Below are 14,557 nucleotides of genomic sequence, written 5' to 3'. Positions count from 1 at the left end.
TAATGAACCAAACAGCATATATGTTATAAACTTTTACCTAGGACTCGATTAGTTCTACTGTAATCTGCTGTAGTTTATAAGCTCCAATAAGCTCCTATTAAGTTAGGTCTGTAATAATAATGATTGGAATCCATCTTAAACGCATTAACTGACATGCATATGAGTGGAGAATTTAACTTGTTTTCCCAAATGTTTATGGCATAGTTGTGGGCTTTAATTGCGATTCGATTTGCATGTTGCAAATACATATATGTAGCAAGCTGCGTAATTAACCGTAGGATTCTTTTTGCCAGCCAATGTTTTATGGCCAATGACCTTTGGTTTGCAGAGCTCGCTCCCGCTGTTCCTCGAGAGAAATCTTCGTCTTGATTGGTTTTGGGTATTTTGTGTGTCAGTGGGAGTTAGCCTCCCATCTACCCAAAAACGGTTTAATGTGTGTTAAATATTCATAGATATAATTGAAGTCTAATGGACTGGAGAGCAAGGAGTGATTAACTTTTTGGCATGAAAAATAATCTGTAAAAGATTTTAATTTTTGGTTAATTTCGAAAGTACCTCGAAAGACAAGACCCTGGCTAGAAATTGAACAACCCAAAGGCTGATAAAATTGCGCATCCAGCACATGTACAGAATATTGTATACTGTTCTGTTGAAATAAATATTCGAAAAATAAGGCAAAAATTAATGAGCCTTAAACCCAGAATCCCTATTCAGACTTCGAGTACGAGTGCTCTTTGTGCACTGCAATTCCAGAGTTATTTACATGCAAAATACTTAAGTATCGCACACACACAGAACGACCAAGCTAGAGAGAGAGAGAGAGAGAGAGGCAAAGGACACATGCAGCGAGGAGTCAACAGAGTTCGTCCATGCCTGAACATTTTGCCATTCCTCCACCTCAGGGCTGAACAGCCAACAAGTGGAGAGCCAAGGCAGGGCAATCCTGCCAAAGGACTTTCGCATATCGCTCATTAGACGGACCTACCAAAAAAGCGCAACAGGCTGCAACACACCCACACAGGCACATATGTGTATGTGCACTGGGAAAACCAGGAGCAACTAGAAAATACATTTTCAAATCCTTAAAGTTCAAGTTTCCGAAAGGAAAAAAAGAATTTTTAAAGGTTTTGAATGCCACGCAAGGACTTTATATGATGGGGGAGGTGTTTCCATAGGGGTATTGCATTTATAAATTACTGCCGTTCATCCAGACCTAGAAGATCTACTGGTCTACTATCAAACCACTCAAATAGCTCGCGATCAAAATGAAATTCTACTCTACCTATAGTACATGTTTTTTTTTACTGTGTACATAAACTGTGTATATCACCCACGTACCATCGTATGTGTGTGTGTTTGTGTGTTAATAACTTGGCTGCAGGCAGGACATGGATTTTGATGTTCAATAATTACAGCAACAACAGCCACAAGCAGTCCCTGCGAGAGTGTGGGAGAGAAAGCAGCGTAAATCAAAGTATGAAAAAAGCATTTCACTGTTGATCAGACCACCGCATTGCCCCGCCCCCTTTGAAGCTGTTCCTTGGCGATTAACAAGCATTTATAATGTTTCATTATTGTAAAAAAGGACGAGGAAAAAAGCCAACCGAAACGAGGACCTGCTTCTGCTATAAAAGCCTCAGACGCATAAAGGCAACGCTTCAGTTGAAATTTCAAAAGTGTCGAAAGCAGAATTCTTAGCCAAAGCATCACAGTGGCAGGAAGGATTGACATTAATTAGTTTTCTGCAGCTAGAAACGTAATGCAGCACCAACGAGGGCAGGGCCCACTGCATACTTCGAGGCGCAGGTGGAACAGGACCAGATCCAGCGACAGGAATGGCATGGGCAGCGAGGGCGGTGGCAGGAGCCCCAGCAGTAGAACCTATCACCTGCCAGCCTTGTTGATTATCCTGCTCGTCCTAATCCAGAACTTTGAGCTTCACATGTGCCGGCAATTGATGAGGCAGCCAAATGACAAACGCTCCAAGGACAAGCTCTCCTTCCTGGGCAGCGCTGCAGCCTCGGCCCAGGCAGCCCTGCCCGAGGCTTTGGCTGCAGATGATAAGCGAACTGCAGGAAGGTCATCTCCCAGCCAGCCCGAGGAGATATTCAGTGCCCCGACCGACGATAGCTACGACGAGTACCCGGTAAGTAGACATCACGCCAGGACGCCAGACACCCACGAAAAACTGGGAACCGATACCTGTGTGGGTCGTGTCGGGGTCACCTTTTGCTCATTTGCTGTTTTTGTTTTTCCTGGAAACCTATCTTCTTACGCACAATTTGTAATCGTATATTTTTCATTTGATTGCTTTTGCTTTGACCCAAAGGTAAATTTCTGACAAAAAATCTGACGTCACGTTGCTTTTGATTATGGAAGGTCCTAACACGTTTAATGAGCCGTAGGCTAAAACAAAATTTTCAAGAATTTAAGTGGCTAATGTAGATGCGTGGGTAGTTCCAATAGAGGCCCCTAACGCGAAAGTTCTGGAAAGTAATACCATAAAATTGTATAGGAAATGTATGCAATTGCATACATAACAATTTGTGTGGGTGTTATACCAAGAAACATGCCAAATTGTAGAGCAGAAAAAACAAGATAACGAAAATGTGCGTGTGAGCATGCCGCAATTGCGTGAATCTCAATCACAAGTTCTTTTTGCGACGGCAAAACTCTTCGATTCATAATTTTTTAAAGTTTCTTGAACTACTTGAACTGATTTTATCGCTCCCTCCACAGATGGTTGTACCGAAGCGTGCTGCTCTACTCCTGGATCGTCTGATGGTGGCTCTGCACCATGCCCTTGAACAAGAACGCGGTGGACATCGAATCGGTGACTTCTATGCGGACAAGAACAATCTGAATGTCAAGTTGAGTGAATACAAGAACGGATTGGAGGAGCACCAACCAGGGGATCAGGATGGTAAATACTGAAGTAGAATCTACCCTTTTAAACTTGTATAAATTGAATTGGACTTGCGATACAGGGGTCAATCTGCATATGTATAGCGATGATGATCCGGGCGTAATGTTGGATTATGATTTCAAAGATTTGAATCAGATCAATCGCGCCACCGGCGAAACAGTAAGTTGGAATATAAAACCTAAATTGCAATATAAGACATAAAATTAGCAGCGCGATGTGTAAGAAAATTTCAGTTAATGGCAAAGAGCTTTCAGAGAAGAGCCGGTGCGGAATCGGAGCGAACCGGATCGCCCGCCACCGCCGCCACTGGTTCCCCCACTGGTTCCCGGCGCATACACCCATCCCCCCATGGCACTGGCGGTGGTCGCATGTACTGGCGTTGCTATTTCAATGCCGTCAGCTGCTTCTAATTTACCATCAATACCATCAAAAGTGCAGCTCTGGAGTGAAACGATACGATCTCCAAACAGATCTCCAGAGAGGCCTTCTGTTTTGGAGACAGTTTCCGTTTCCCCGTTTTGGTGGCTGCTGTGAGAGTTGTTCGCGCAATTAACTGAAAAAATCCCAACATCCAATTCAAGTTCTGTCATTTGTATCTAGAGGTATCTGTATCTTGTATCTGTATCTGTAACTGTAACTGTATCGGTGTATTTGTAGCTCTGTTTATCAATGGAACTCACTGTGAAACTGCGTTATAAATAAACCACAAATGATAAATCCAATCGCATTCATAAATAAATTAATTCATATTCTTTTTCGCATACACCCATCCTATATATTCCTATAAAAATACATACATGAGTACATAGTATATCTCTTGGGGAAAATACGGCACAGACAGGAGTATCGTAATCCCAGCCATGCTTAATGCTGATTGACATGACCATAAAACTTCATTCCAACCAAATCCATCCATCGCATGCCCTGAACTCGTGTCTCCCATTGCGTTTTATTTTCGGTTGCACAACGGGGCGGAAGTGCTTCTTATATCGGTCAGTATCTTGATATACTGCTGTTGTCAGAGTTATGGGGACCTATTGAAATGACTGCCTCAGACTAGCCTAAGACACAGCTATACAGCGTACGGTATTAAGGTGATAATCTGTCCCAGGCGATCAGCATTCGGTAGCAGCTTCGAGACATCCTCAATCTTGTGTGGAATCTCGAACTTGGCAAAAAGTAATAGTCAAGACAGTGGAGTACCTCAAAGAACGCCTATTCTTAGCACTATTATTCAATGCCCACAAAGCTTGGATACCAGTAGGTATTATAAAGCTTCTAAGAACCAGTGAACAGAACCAATTTTGTATTCAGACTTTTGTGATATCCACGATATACCCGATTACAAATTTCTAAGTTGTGGCATTCACAAGATACGAGTAAACCGGAAACCCAGAATCATAGAAAATTACCATATCTATAAGATTGCCGAATCTGGCTTAGATCGGGTCATTATTGTAGCCAGAAGGACATGCGCTAACTCATTCTCTTTTATTCTCACACACTCTTCTTCGTTACCATACCTGCTTTCAACTTCCACCTCTAGTATTTCACCTAAATTGTACTCCCCTCGAATTCGGAGTACTCAGCTTCCCTGCACTCTTATTTTTAGGCAATCCACCTTCACTTTAATGCAATTTCCATCTCCACACCGTCTTTCTGCTGTCAATATGGTGCATCTCCTTTGGGGTCCTTTTGAATGTAAATTAACCACTTAAATTTCTGGCAAACTATCCTGCGCTCACTTTCCCCACTCAATGCATACCATTACCCAACCTATAGGTTGTCCTTCCCCTACTTGCAGACGAGCCCGCAACTGTTAGGCCAAACTGAACGATCGGCTTAAGTGTGCAATTCACGTACTGTATGCCTCAGACATTTCCTTCAGCTTTTGCATTTGAAAGTTTTATCTGGCGGCCAATGGCAAAGTTTTATTGGCCAATAGAGCGCATTAATGAGATTGTTTGGACGGACATTAATGAACTTTTATGTGCATCTAATTGCCTTCGTTAATTGATGGTCTCCTGCTCCCAGGAAGGGAGGAAAATCCGCCTCACAGCAGAGTACTATGTGAGGAGTGCCTGTCCACCTCCATAATCTCTTCCTGCCACATGGCGCGATTTCCTTATCAATGGGCCGTAAATCAATGGCAGAGCTGCTGCCACTACTATCCGTGTGCATTTTGGACTCGTTTTATGTAACCTCTACGTCATAGATCCCGGCGTCGAAACGTATGCAACAAGTCTCGCCCCGCCGCAACCCAACCGGCAACAGGTGCCGCTACCTATCCTCTGATACTCACCACGCCCGGTGGGGGGGTGGTTAAGCGTGGCCGAAGAGGGTGGGATTAATGGTGGCTGTTCGTGTGGTGAAATAATAAGTCGCACACATATTGTTCATACGCACCGTTGTGCGAGCCACAGCAGTGGGTTATCGACTAGAGGATGCTCTATATGTGCTGGCAGTGGGTTGATTTTGGCGCCAACGGGAATCAGTATTACTTGGGGATGCTCCTGGATGTCTATTAGGCCACGAGTATATAAGGCGCTCTTTGCATCATGTAACCCAAAGGACAGATCTCGGTTAACAAGATATAATGATAAAAAACGGAGGAAAAGTGGCGAAAAGGAGTGTTCTCTACATTATACAAATATCAGAAATTTGTAATATATGCCCCTTTTGCAGAATACTTTTATAGAAATTAATGTGACATTTGGCAACCTTCTTACAGTTCTGAAAGAACCCATGTACCTCATCCGTAGGCCAAGTGTAACAACAAGTGTTACTTGTTGCAGTATCGCTTGACATGAGGCATAAAGCTTTGCCCTAGCAGACGCCCCACCTAGCTAAGGCAGAGCCAAAGCCAGAGCCCCTTCCTTCCCCAATTGCTTCCTCGTGCTTCCTGCTGCTGTTGCTGCTGGCTCTGCTGCTTCTGCTGCTGCTGCTGCTGATGGCTTCGTCGTTGGCGTTGTCGTTGCTGCTGTCGTCGTCAGCCAATGGCAGAAAGTTGGCTATTTTGTATATAAAGCCCAGTGTCAGACATGGCCAACATCGAGTTAACCATTTCCCTTCTTGGCGTTCACATCGAGAGTGGCAGCAGCAACAAGTCAGCCCAAAGTCCAAGGATCAGATCAGAGTTCGGTTTAGCCAAATCCCAAAAGCAAATAGTACCCACAATTAACAGGAATCGCCTACAGTTCGTCGCCTGGCACCAGATTTGTCCAATTTCGCGACGCCACTTAAATTGCCGGCCATTTCCAGCCCATCCCCAAATCAACGCAAGGAATCGGTGAGTACCGGAGGTTCGAGCCGTACAAATTGTGTGTGCCTACCTTTTGGGCCCTTTGGGGGGCACTAAACCGGCCGGCGATTAATTGAAATGGGCATTTGTGTGTCAACGCAAATGAATTTGTGGGCGCGGAAATTGTGCGACAAGTGAATTATCGGAGGCAGAGTGAGTTATGGCCCAGTGATATCATATCATATGGGCAGATATCCACAGGGATTATTGAGTACACGGGAGTGCAGTGAGTTGTTACCGGTGATAGGAAAATCGAAAAGATCACATGGAAATATCGAGAATCAATTGTTAACAACGATTTTTTTGTGTAAAGTTGGCTTAGCAAAGGCTTATGGAAAGTGTTTGAACTACTATCAGATAGAAATATTATTCATTATAATGATAAATGACAAGACATAAATATATAATTGGCAATCCTTCAATCAAGCTTGGAAAGTCCAATATTAATTTTTATTTTGCTCTCAAGAAACTTCTTTTATTCCTTTACGCCCATCATTCATCTACAAATTGTATCAGTTTTCCATAGTATTTCTGAAAAAAAGGCATCTAAACAGTTGATGCCATTTTTTAAATCTTTTAGAACATTTTATTTATAGAAAAAAGTGAAAGAAAGTTTTCCGCTTGATTTTCTGTGGAAATATAGTTTGGTTCTGACATAAATTGATTATTTTTCGGAAAACTCAAACTGAGTTTATTGTGAAAATATATGTAAAAGATTGTATGGACGTCATATGAAAATCTGAAAAAGAAAGAAAAGAAAATTATAAATAAAAGTAAAAAGAAATATGCTCATGTTATGGTAGAAAATTTGTAGTTCAATCATTCAAGAGGTTGAAAATATTCCTGAAAGCCTGAAAGACTTTCAGCATTTCTGTTTATGTTTCCATCAACATTTTTGGATATTCTGAAAGAAACGCTTTAACAATGAAATTTATTTATGGCTGTTTTTAAAATAGCTTTTTCTACTTCAAAAATAATGAAAGTCCGAAGGCACTCAGAAATGTTCATCCGAAAAAGAGCTTAGGGAAAAGTCGCAGCACATTTATTCGACATTTTAGCGCCAGGAAGGTGTGCGAAAGGTGCTGGGGCCTTTGTTATGGAAACACCAGAAACACCCACAGGCTGACAAATGTATGCCATTCGGAGTCAATACATCATCTGCTCTTAGCCCTTTGCTCCCCCATGATGTATTTAAATGTAATTTTTGTTTTGAATTTATGTACGTACATGCGTCACTCGGGGGACCAATGGCTTGAGCTGCCTAATGACGGAGTAGGAGAGGAAACCTCCCACGCTTCGGGTTGAATGAAAATGATTTGAATTATTTATGGAGTGTAGAAAAATCTGGCCCAGTGAAGAGCTAACTTTGTTCAGTTCTGTTTTGGTTTTCGTTTTGATTTAAACTTCAATCTCCATTCAAGAGCCCCAACTTGATAAATAGCTCGACTTCACTTGGCTCTAGACTGGGTTCGACTCTCGACCGATTCCTGCTGAAATGAAGCCGCAATCAAATTGCATTTAATATTTATTAGAATTTCCCTTTCCGTGCTTGTTTTTTCTCCTTTTTGGTTTTTTTTTTTTGGCTGTGGTTTGAGGCCATCAATGAGGCAGATAATTTTGGGCAGAATTTATGAGAGAAAAACCCGGGGAGGGAGTGAAAAGTGGGTGTTATCCTGTGGCCTTTAAAAACAAGTTAGGGGCCACTCAAAATAGCACTCGTTTAAATATTTAACCATTTCAATTAAATATGAAGATGGTTATTCAGCATAATTTATTTAACTTTGATGAAGCTCTTGGGTCAAAAGTTGACATTGCTTTTATCGACAATTAATTTATATTTCTAGACATCAAAAAATCATCAAAGAGTTTGTTTTTGTTAAAGTTTAAGGATTTAACCTTCCAATTTATAAAGTTTTGTTTACCGAAAATTTGTAATTAAATTCAAATCAAGCTTATAATTTCTGAATACTTTTTCAATTCCAATAAAGACCATATCTTTCATAGCATTAGAACCTTCCTTCCAAAACATTAACAAATTTGGTGTCGTTTACAAACTCTTAATATTTCCAACCTTCCAGGAAATTGTCACAAGAATTGTCTATCCATTATTTTTCAAGACATTTATTCCTATCAAATATTTACTTGTTACATTTATTTTCATTTCCTCAGTTTCCTTTTCATTTCGAGTGCCAACCATATTGACAAATCTCCCTCTTCCCCTCCATTACACATTTTTACCGGAAGCCGTCATTTCCCACCTCCAAATGGGGCGCCTTCCCTCAGGCAATAGCTCCAAAAAAATGCGCTGCAATAATTGAGCAAGGAATGTGGGCCTCGTCAGAGTCTTAAACTCTAATTGAGGACACAACTCTTCCGTTTAGGACGGTAGCGTTTGAACCGAAGTTGCCACAAATCAAAGCAAAACCGCAACGCGGTCCCGGCCGCCGAAACTCGATACAACTTCAAGTGCTCCTGTCCCCGAGCCCCAAGGAAAATGGAAAGCAATTTTTATGTTTTCGCAGCTGTTTATTTGAAGATGTCTGAAGTTGCCAAGTTTTGGGTGACGTGACTGACGTAATTTTAATTTGATCCAAGTGGAAATGGTCCCTAAAAAATATCATATGACCAGATAAATCACATGGCCAAGGACAAGGCTCTGGCAGGTCCTGCCAGACACACACACAAACACACACACACACATTAATGATGCCCACGGCAGGTCCTTGACGCAAATATTTGGCCAACGACATTTGGTCCTTAGCTAATTATACCCTGTAATTGGGGAATGGATGGAGTAGGTTGTATTGTTAGAGATGTGCAGACATGTCTTTCTATCGGAGTTGGAGGAACATCGATTGGAGTATTCTTACAGCAAGAATATAGAACATAACTTCCCCTTTTTCTGTCAAAATTCTTTTATGGCGTGCCTCCATCTCTGTTGGTCCCATTCTACAAGAACTAAAGGGTACCTGTAAGCCGTGATGCCGCCTGTGCAAGTACAGTACTCTCCTGTTTGAAAGTCCCTCTTAGCCCGGAGCCGAAACAACGAAAACTCAAACTGAAAACAGAACTAAGCTGCTTGTGGCATAGACGGCTCTGGCATCCTGGTCCAGGATTAGCCGGCAATGGTACCCGGGAGGAGACCAACGTGAAAATTGCATTTTCCTTTTCCTCCGTTTTCACTCCTTTTGTTTCAGTTCCTGCATTGTCGTGGCGACGGCGGGTGGCGGGTGGCGGTGGCTCGACTCTGATATTAAATTTCCAATTAACATTGGAGCATTATTTATCGGTGGCAATAAAAGTGTCCTGATTATGTTTGGCTCCGGGCTCTGCTTAGGGCCTGGTGCGGGTCTGGTTTGGGCTTTTATTATTCCATTCGGATCTGGCTAGAGTTCGACTGAGAGCCTGCCATCCATCCCACCCACAGCCTTGTTATTAGTTTTTATTTATCATCCCACTGCTGCTGCTTAATCTATCAAATATTTTATGAGCTAAAAGCGGTCTCCAGGCACGCAAAGTAGTGCCACTGTTAGGCATTATAATTATCTCTGTTTGGTATTGCATTTGCAAAGTGTTTCAGAGATTCGCCTGCAGTTTTGTCGTTGACAAACATTGGAAAATATATCCATATGCAGCTTGCTTTTACACACAACATTTGTATGGCTTTATGGCAGGGCTTAGAGCCATTAATAGATAACAATTGGTGTGGAAATTGTTAGGTAGGGAACTGTAAAGATTTTAAATGAAAATTCAACTTTTGCCTACTTTTAGGAGATTTTTATAAGGAAAGAAAAAATACAACAAAATACATAGAATATTTAGTACTTTTATTGGATTACATACATCAAATGATTACCTTCAAAATACGCTCCAAGCTTCGTTGAAGTTTCACACAATTTAAATTCTAAAATATTCTATTATGTATAAAATCCTGTAATCCTCCTACAAACCACACAATTTTCAATACATATCCTTGGCCAGAAGCAAAAACAGGAAAATGCAAAAATCACAAGCCATAAAATACTAGAAAATTCTAGCAGCTGCCTAAGGTCCTTGCTTTTTCCTTCGAGCATCCAAGCAGCTAAAGAAGCAACATTTTATGAGCTGCAGCAGGAAGATGAGACAAGTCATTAACATTTACGGCCTCCATCAATGAGGTCCTTCATGGGTTAGGGCCTCGTCTCTGGTGGTTTTTTATGTGCGGCGCTTACCTGTTGCATGCTGATGACACTGAAAGTCATTTGATGACCCCATTTTGCCGGGCTAAGCGAGTGTATGCCAGGGGATTTATCTACCCTACAGATTTCTTCTACATAGCTTCGGCTGTTTACGTATTCATGGTTTATGTATGGGGTTTTTCTTTTGATTTTCCGCCCACTTCATTGCCAACAAATTAGCAATTAGGTGTGGACTGCAAATGTTAGAGGAGTTAGAGGCCAAGTATTTGTGGATTGACTTTCTCTGAATACTGTATATGTTTAATGGGTCCTTTTTCTTTGATGCTTGTTCCAGGAAAAGGGCATAGTTTGACCTCCTATAGCACAAGGGAAGCAGTAAAATTACCCCCTAACTTTTGTAATTGGCAAATAAGTAATTAACATGTTAATGGTTTTGTATCTGAATTGATGGTTCGAGGTCCAGCAAGTTTAATCTGCTACATGTGGAATTTATTAGTGATATAATCTTCGATTCATAGACTTCCTTGAGGGTGACTTGGTAAGCCTCCGAATTGAGCTTGGAATCTCATAACAAACTGTCAGAGACTGTTCAGATTGAGTCCTCCTGCTCATCCGCACTTACATAAGCCATCAGTCGCTTGAGCAGTCACACATCTGTGGATGTGTGGAAGAACCCATATATCAAACTCGAATCACGTTTCGGCTCAGCCTCGGGACGAAATCAATTAAAGTTCGCCCACGTTTGAAGGGCAGTGTCCAGGACCTGTTATTGTGTGGCTGCCACACGTTGCACAATTGGCATTGTATTGTACGGATTATGGATGCAGGGCGCGTGGCTGTCTGGTTGCAGTGGCAATGTTTCGGTTGCAAGTTCATATCCGTTTTTAATTGCGGAAATGCACTTAAGCCGGGCTAAGGTGAAAAGCAGCAGCAGCCACTCGACCTGGCCGGACCCACCCTGTACTCCAACCCGAAAGAGTATGCGGGTCACGTTTGTGGAAACAAGTGTTCCGGTTGCAGCTCCAATCTGCTTTGTTATGAGTCCCTGTTGAGCGCGATACTCGTCGTACTCGTGTAAGGAAAAAACTGCACAGGGAAATCCGTGACCTTTAATTAAAAATATTGTCAGCCATCTTTTGTGCAGTCTGTGTGGCATGCAACATGGCTTTGAGCTTCGCAGGCTGTTCGGTAACCGTAAAAGCGTTGGTTGCATGTGCTGCAATGGTGGCTCAAATTCTTGGAAGCCTCCCAAAGCCTTTACCATAAAGATCCGTGTTGTGCAATATTAGTTACGGATTAAACGGAGGAAACAACATACAAAAAAGCTAACCAAAGGCACTTTAAGGCTAAGCTACTCTGTGAGAGAGTGGTACTAATTCTTTACTTTTATTCTCTACCACTTTCAGTTGAAAACCCCATCAAAATGATGAAATACGTGCAGATTCTGTTGTGCTATGGCCTGCTCCTGGCTCTGGTCTTCTCCGTCAGCGAGGCCAGACCCTCCACAGCCGAAACAGGACCCGTAAGTACATGCCTGAGATTGACCCTAGCTCTAATGAACTCTATGATATATTTTGATGCCGATGAAGGATGCCGATGGTCTGGAGGGACAGGAGGGTGAGGATGTTCGTGGCGCCTATGGTGGAGGCTATGATATGCCAGCCCAGGCCATCTATCCCAACATACCCATGGACCGCCTGCAGATGCTCTTCGCCCAGTACAGACCCACGTAAGAGGATGGGGAACGAGGGAGTGGTTCTGTGCATAATTAATCTATATCCCAGTTACAGCGCCTACTTGAGGACCCCCTCCTATGGCAATATGAACGAGCTGTATCGGCTGCCCGAGAGCAAGCGTCAAGTGAGGTATCGGCAGTGCTACTTCAATCCCATCTCCTGCTTTAGGAAGTAAATTTGCTACCTCACCGGAAGTGTATCCGTACCGTAACCGAAAAGCCCTTGGATAACATTAACATTTCAAGCATTTCAAACAAAAAACAAAACCAAATCAAACCCAGCATGGAATTTAGCATAAAACCTCAGACAAAAATCTAACGCAAAAATTTTTAGTGCAATTAAACTAAAGCTAAGACTCAAAAGTACATATATCTATATATATATACATCCCCCTTATATATGTATATCGCAAATATAAATGTCTAAACAAAATACTGCAAATAAATGCTTCATTGTAGTTACCAAAAAAAAAGCAGATCGAAGAAATATTTATTGAAAATATATATTTGCAAGACAAACGAAAATTGTAAGCCCTTTTTGTGTCTTTTTCTACAATTCTTGATTTACGCTTGGCATATGGTGTGGTAAAATAATATATACAATGATTTCCCACTATATAAACAATTTGAATCGCATTGAATTGCAATTGAAATTTGCTTTTCTACATTTAAATGGTGCATTCAAGGCTCTTGTATAATACTAGCAACAATTTATGAAATGACAAAGTACAGTATGCAAATGTTAGAGCCCTATAACAATATCTCTATATACAAATCGATACATGTAATATATATCTACAATACATACATTAAATAAATAAAGTTATACGTATGCATACGAGTACGTAGAAAATAAATGCGAATGTCGAGGGAAAATTTACATTTAATGGAATTCTATAAGCTTTTGATTATTTTTGTTATTATTTGTAGTTTAAGTACTTTGTTTATGTATTTAAATTCCTATTCCATCGCCATATCTATTCCTTATCTATTCAACCTGGATATACTTCTGTTTCATGTCCTTTGACATATTAGATTGAATTTCGGATACATTTAAGATACATTTATTCTGATAAAGTACTTATTTAATATTATTTTATTATATTCCAATCCTTCTCTTCAATCCTTTGCTTTTTCAAGTGAGTTCTGTTTTTAAAAAAGAGTCTCAAGTTTAATGTTGTTGAAGCATTTGTATAGACTTCCAAATTCGTTATTCGTGTGATATTTACAAAAACAGAGATCTCATAACCCATATGTATAAAATATACACACTCATCCTTGATCGAGAGGACGATCTACCTTCTCATAGCTATAACCCTTCTTGGACAATAGTGAGTCCGCTGTGAGTACCAGGTATTATCGTGTCGCTTCACGTGTGCCGCGACTTCGAAACGTTTCGACGAGACTTGTCTTTACATCGTTGCAGATGGAATGGGAACAATGGAACTCCAACAGTAAGGGTGAATAATGATTCTTATTTCAAATATAAACAAACTTTGGATACAGTTCAATAAGTCTCTACCTACGTCAGAGGTCATTATGTGGGGTGCCCAGCCTGATTGCTTGGGTGCCTGTTAGCCAATGTCCTGTGACTGCGCTGCACCTTTTTCTGTCGAGTTTGCAGAGCTCTGAGTCATCTATGTTCGGCCATGTTTGCCGAGTTGTGCGACATCACGGCACTAATTGCCACATATCGTCTGTTAGTCGCTTGTATTGGCCATCGTTAAATATATAGATAATTGAAAACATCTAATTATCATTTTATAAATGTAACCATCAAAACAAGGATCAAAATTGACTTTGTTCAGGAAGATATTTCATGAAATTAAAAAAGATGATATTTCTTTTTATTCAGGAACATTTTATAAGACATTTTAGAAAAAAGTTGAATTTTGGAATTTATTCAATCTGTATGTAAGAATTATTTCAGTATTTGATTCTTATATCTAGCTTTTTGTATAAATCTATCTAGTTTCTGTGAGATTGTTTCAAGGATTTGGTGTTGCCTCTTAGGCCGAATATCCTTTAGATCTTGAAGAACTCTGCTCTGTTATCACTCCATTCAATCGCGTATAATTATAATTAACGATCCTCGTTGGATCTTGACATCCTAATCACATTTATCTGTCCCGCTTTATCTTCAGATATTCAGGCGTCTCGTCTCCATGTTCTTGGACTGGTACTGCCCAATGGCTTGGCGCTCTTTCATTTGGAGAACGAGTCGGTCCGGTGTGGAGATCTTGAAGCCATTGCCTCTGCGGTGGCGCTCTTCGATCTTCAGCGAGGTGGCCATCATGAAGATGGAGAAGACCAGGGCAATTAGATAGCGAACGATTAGCATATTGTGACAAACGCTGTTCGAAACCAAGACTGGACAGTCCAGCGATTCCAGTTCGTTCTTTTATAGCCCAAGTGCA

The 14,557-nt window shown here is 41.1% G+C and overlaps 3 protein-coding genes across 5 annotated transcripts; 2 read left to right on the top strand and 1 right to left on the bottom strand.

Annotated features, from left to right (window-relative positions):
- The first annotated feature begins 1,664 nt into the window (after positions 1-1,664).
- Positions 1,665-3,646, top strand: AstCC (Allatostatin double C). Of its 2 annotated transcripts, none has more exons than XM_001356746.4 (4): positions 1,665-2,146; positions 2,740-2,923; positions 2,988-3,085; positions 3,181-3,646. In XM_001356746.4, exons 1-4 carry the CDS (start codon positions 1,760-1,762, stop codon positions 3,334-3,336), a joined length of 825 nt encoding a protein of 274 aa, XP_001356782.4. In that variant the 5' UTR covers positions 1,665-1,759; the 3' UTR covers positions 3,337-3,646. The 2 variants fall into 2 exon arrangements, with proteins under 2 accessions (XP_001356782.4, XP_015036189.2); XM_015180703.2 differs by having other exon boundaries at positions 3,160-3,646.
- A 2,333-nt stretch (positions 3,647-5,979) lies between these two features.
- On the top strand, positions 5,980-12,671 carry AstC (Allatostatin C). Of its 2 annotated transcripts, XM_015180701.2 has the most exons (5): positions 5,980-6,062; positions 6,124-6,215; positions 11,812-11,927; positions 11,995-12,134; positions 12,190-12,671. In XM_015180701.2, the coding sequence occupies exons 3-5, from the start codon at positions 11,829-11,831 to the stop codon at positions 12,314-12,316; spliced, it is 366 nt and encodes a 121-aa protein (XP_015036187.1). In that variant the 5' UTR covers positions 5,980-6,062; positions 6,124-6,215; positions 11,812-11,828; the 3' UTR covers positions 12,317-12,671. The 2 variants fall into 2 exon arrangements, with proteins under 2 accessions (XP_015036187.1, XP_015036188.1); XM_015180702.2 differs by having other exon boundaries at positions 5,980-6,215; positions 12,196-12,671.
- A 1,348-nt stretch (positions 12,672-14,019) lies between these two features.
- Positions 14,020-14,543, bottom strand: LOC6903026 (uncharacterized). The gene has a single exon (XM_002132713.2). It carries the CDS (start codon positions 14,479-14,481, stop codon positions 14,281-14,283), a length of 201 nt encoding a protein of 66 aa, XP_002132749.2. The 5' UTR covers positions 14,482-14,543; the 3' UTR covers positions 14,020-14,280.
- Positions 14,544-14,557: the final 14 nt, after the last annotated feature.

The sequence above is a fragment of the Drosophila pseudoobscura genome, chromosome 4, assembly GCF_009870125.1.
Source record: "Drosophila pseudoobscura strain MV-25-SWS-2005 chromosome 4, UCI_Dpse_MV25, whole genome shotgun sequence".
In the NCBI taxonomy this organism is placed as follows: Eukaryota; Metazoa; Arthropoda; class Insecta; order Diptera; family Drosophilidae; genus Drosophila; species Drosophila pseudoobscura.
This window is presented reverse-complemented; position numbering and strand designations above follow the sequence as displayed.